At 49.7% G+C, this 4,683-nt stretch overlaps 1 protein-coding gene across 1 annotated transcript; it reads left to right on the top strand.

Moving 5' to 3' along the window:
- Window positions 1-1,490: 1,490 nt before the first annotated feature.
- On the top strand, window positions 1,491-4,411 carry SIGLECL1 (SIGLEC family like 1; the record flags this gene model as incomplete). The annotated part of the gene is made up of 4 exons (XM_006108842.1): window positions 1,491-1,524; window positions 2,698-2,967; window positions 3,087-3,192; window positions 4,270-4,411. Coding segments are annotated over exons 1-4 (552 nt in total), but the record flags the coding sequence as incomplete, so codon positions are not given.
- Window positions 4,412-4,683: the final 272 nt, after the last annotated feature.

Here is a 4,683-nt window from a genome sequence, read left to right on the forward strand (position 1 = left end):
CAGATTTCCAAAGGCAGGGGAAGCCCTGAATTACAGTATTTCCTATTTCCACTGTGTAAATACTCTCCCCATAGTCCATTTCTAGCTACCAACCATGATGTAGAGCAGGGGTCCTCAAACTATGGCCCGCGGGCCACATGCGGCCTGCCGAAAACATTTGTCCGGCCCGCCGGGTGTTTTTGCCGCCGCTGTGTGCATAGGAATTTGTTCATAGTTTTTTTTTAAACTATAATCTGGCCCTCCAACGGTCTGAGGGACAGTGAACTGGCCCCCTCTTTAAAAAGTTTGAGGACCCCTGATGTAGAGTTAGGAAATATTTCCATCCTACAGATATAATACATCTACGCAACCTCAAGAACACTGAAAACAGTAAAATGTATTAGAAAAATTAGAAGTAATTGGTTTTGAGTAATTATTACCTTTGTTCTTAATATAATTTGCTTAACCATAGGTTTATATAATTTACTTTTTAAATAATGAATGTGTTTACAGCCATCTATGAACATTCTTAAAAATTGAATAATCAACAGTGAAATTTTAAAAAGGCATGGGGAATGTTGGAAAAGGCACAGAGGGAGATGAGGCATGGGTGCAGCCAAATTGTAGAGAACCTTATTTGCATAGCAAGGAAGTTTGGAACTTTTCCTATCAGCAGTAGTAATTCCTGTTCATTTTTCTTCTTCCAAAGGTCTACTAAGTCTGGCCCCTCCTCTCCATCCCTCACAGCCCATGCACCATCTCCAGAGTGTCATTCATTCCATACCAGCACACCAGTCTCTTCTCTGACTACCTGGGAAGTCGCTTCCCCTACCAGCTGACTCTCACATGGGCCCCAGTGGGATATTTGGAACTTGCAGACCTGATCCTGTCCCTCCATAGTACACAAGCCTCCCATGGATCTCCATTAGCTTTTAGAGGGAACCCAAAGGATCTGGTAATAGAATCCCTCCAAGGGGGGTGGGACTGGGAGTAAAAGACTAGGGGAGAGAGAAGAAAGGAGACCTGGTTTCACAGGGGATTGGTGGGGGCTGCCCTGTCCCTAGATATTCTTGAGCATTCCCCATATAATTCCTGCTTCTCCGGGTGGACTGGCCTTCAGGATGACTAAAGAGACAGAAACTCCTGGCTTGCTAAGAATACTTTCTGGCCCAGCCGGTATGGCTCAATGGTTGAGCATTGACCCAGGAACCAAGAGGTCAGGGCATATGCCTGGCTTGTGTGCTCAATCCCCAGTAGGGGACATGCAAGAGTCAGTGGATTGATGATGTTTTTCTCTCATTGGGGTTTCTATCTCTCTACCCTTTTCCCTTCCTCTTTCTCTAAAAATTAATAAAAATGTATATTTTTTAAAAAAGAATACTTTCTGCTCCCTGTATCCCCACATCTTCTTTCAGTTACTCATCTTCTCATCCCTTCTGAACTACACAGTTCTGAGGTCGGAGCTGGCTGCAGGAAAGGCCCTGGGCTTCTCCGGTCCCTGAGAGCCGCCAATGCTGCAGCAGGTGGCGCCGCCCAAAGGCCTGGGTGAGTGGTGGAGAGAAGCGACGCTGGGGTGTTTGAGGAAGCTGAGGGCTCTGGGAGCACAAGGAAAGAGAACACGAGGGTGCAGGATATCAGATAACCAATCCGGATCAGACATCTGTGGGTCAGGTTCTGGCGGGGCTGGTGGTGTCCGGGGCAAGTAGCAGATTGGGCCAGGGAGAGGAGTGGGAGGTGAGGGTGGTCTGCAGATAAGAGAGCACAAGGAGCTGTTTCGGATCTCACTGGCACTCGCTGGGAGCTCACAAGGAGTCGGGCATTCCACAAGCTCGCTTTCCCAGATGGAAAAAATAAATAATCTAGAGAACAGCAGTGGAGGACAGGCTACACATCACCCATAATCAGGCCTGCAAATTCCTCATTACCTCAAGTGACCCAGATGAAAGACCAAGATCCAGGGTTATTGTTTAGGGGGAAATGACCCCTTTCCTCCAGTAACCTCAGCCAACACCAATGAAAAAGTACACAAAAACACTAAGGACTGACAACTCACTAAGCCATGATATTCACCAGGTGGACAATATGTCCCACCTATTCTTTGTAGAGTGAGGCAGGGTCAGATGTTGTTACCCAAAAGGTGTCACAGCAGTCTTTGCCTTAGATGAATGCTCAAGCCATGTCCACTTGGGGTTGGGAAGAAGAAACTCTAAGAAGGCATCTGTTTACTGAATGGGTAATGCTTGACTGCACACTGAGCTAGAAATTCTGCAAACATGAGGGCGTTCATCCCTGCAGCAACGATAGTATGACACAGGTTCAGTGAGCATCCCTATTTTCCAGACTAGAGGGGGGAAGTGATTTGCCCCACAGCATCCAGGCAGTAAGTGATGAAGGGAGAAATTGATCACAGATGGAGCAGGGAAGGGGCAGAGCCCAGGGGGAGAGTGGAGATGGGAGGAAGAGAGGGGAAATAGGGGCTGAGACTAGGAAGTCTAGCCTAGGGGGGCAGATAAGGGATTGTATGCAATGTAGATTCCCAGAAAATTCCAGGTTCAGGCCAGGTGAGGAGAGAGGTCTGTGAGGCTCAACTCCTCTGGGCCTCCAGAAAGTCTTTCAAAGTTTCTTGTGAATCACAAATAAGGAGAAGGCTGGATCCTGGAGAAAGTGAAGAAGGGAAGTCAGGATGCCTTGCTGATTCCTGATCCTCCCTCCCCACAGAACCTGCGAAGCTGGTCTCTTCCTCTTGCTCTTTGCAGAAGATTCTACAGTGCAGCTGCTCCTTCCATGGGGTTCCCGCGCCCTCTGTGCAGTGGTGGTTGGAAGGTGATATCCTTGGTATAGACAACCCCCAGGTGACTTCTACCATCCTTGCCCCCTGGAGCAACACCACCATCAGCCTGACCGAGATGCCAGACATGGGTACACCCCTTCTCTGTGAGGGGAAGAACGACTATGGAAACCATGCTATGAATATCATACTGATGTCAAGTGAGGATGAGGAAGAGTGGGATGGGGATGGGCACTGGGGCCAGGGGAGGAAGCAGAGCTTCAGCTTCAATTGGAAGGTCGAGGGAGAGAAGCCTTTCTCATATGTTGTCTACTTCCAGTAAAGAGTCCTTTGGCTACCCAGAGTTTCATCAGCGGGCTCTTCCGGGGCCTTGTCTATGGAGTCATTGCAACTACTGTGCTCTTTCTCTGCCTCATCCCACTCATGTGAGTACTGGAGTTAAAACCCACCAGCCAGCCTCTCCCGGAGCCTGCTACTCAGCAGGCCTGGCTGTGGTTCTGGCACGGAGAGGGCAAAGACAGGAGCTCAGGGCCTGGCAAGGGAAAGAGGCATCACACATGGTCACCACAATCCAAGGCCACCAGGACTATTCTGAGTCACAAGCAGCCCCGAGCGACAGGGGCTTTCAGCAAATCTCAGAGGAGAAGGCAAAGGAGGGAGTGGCATCCCTGGAGAAGACAGCAGAGTCCCCAGGGTACTGTCTATAGTGGATCTGGGGGGCCAGAGCACTCGCTGTTTGGTGTAAAGTGGTCTATGCAGACCCTAGGACGTGGTTGCGGAATCCCCAGTGACATCATGCAACGTTAGTTGCATTGAGAGTGGCAGATAATGGCCAAAGGTAAAGGTGAAAAAGGCCCTCTGTGTCAGTTCAGAAAGATTCTTGAAATGGCTAAGCCTGTTGGCTAGAAGCCTAGAGTGAGAAAAGCAGAGTTACCACAGGTCAGGCCAGAGTTTGGCTCAGGGGTCGGTGGAGTGGGGGGTCGTCTTGGGCTTAATCCTGAGTTGGGAGCCATGGAAGCAGGCTAATTTGGGGAGAAAAGCATGAGCTTGGGGTGGAGCACAGACCAAGAGAGGGAGAGTCAGGAGGCCTGGGGCCCAAGCCAGGCTGAGCCAGGGCAAGTGATGAGGAGCCATCAGAGACATGGGACTTGGCTGTGACCGGATATCCCAGGTGAGAAAGAAGAGGAGCAGGGTGGCAGGGCCAACTGGTGAGCCATTTTCAAAGAATAGTCAGCTGGACTTAAAAAACCAGCAACAGTTCCTTACAGTTTGCAAAGCCCTTTCATAGCTGACCTCATCTGAGCTCCACAGCCCGATAGGCAAGGTGGCCCCCTTGTATGAAATATGAAACTAATTCCCAGAGAGTGGTGTGGCTCGCCCTAGATAACACGACAAGATGGTAGTGTCATTGAGGCTCTAAACCAGAACTGCTAAGACCACAGACCACCTGGGGGTACTGGGGGGTGGAGAGCCAGAACTGATCCAGAGGGTCATTTCCTTAGAGTGAACCACATCAAAAAGACTCTGTCAAAGAAAATTGCCGTGATCAAGGCAGAAATGAGCCCTTCAGAATCCAACATGGCTCTGAATCCCGAGGAACCAGGAAAATCCACAATCATGCCGTCTTCTGGGAGCCAGCGTGTGGTGGGTACCCATTGTGTCTGGAATCTTGTCTACCATAACAGTGTATAACAAGACCCACGAGGAGAGGCACATGCAGTGCTCAGGAATTACCCTCCTCATCCTATCGCATGCCCAAATGTCCTTGACTGTCACCTCACAGATGATGAACCTAGGCTCAGGGAGGGGAAAAAAGATATTACGAGAAACACATGAAGGGTAATAAGAATCAGCAATACGCGCGCGCGCGCACACACACACACACACACACACACACACTGTGACACTGTGTCCCC

Source organism: Myotis lucifugus, unplaced genomic scaffold (assembly GCF_000147115.1).
Source record: "Myotis lucifugus unplaced genomic scaffold, Myoluc2.0 scaffold_3841, whole genome shotgun sequence".
In the NCBI taxonomy this organism is placed as follows: Eukaryota; Metazoa; Chordata; class Mammalia; order Chiroptera; family Vespertilionidae; genus Myotis; species Myotis lucifugus.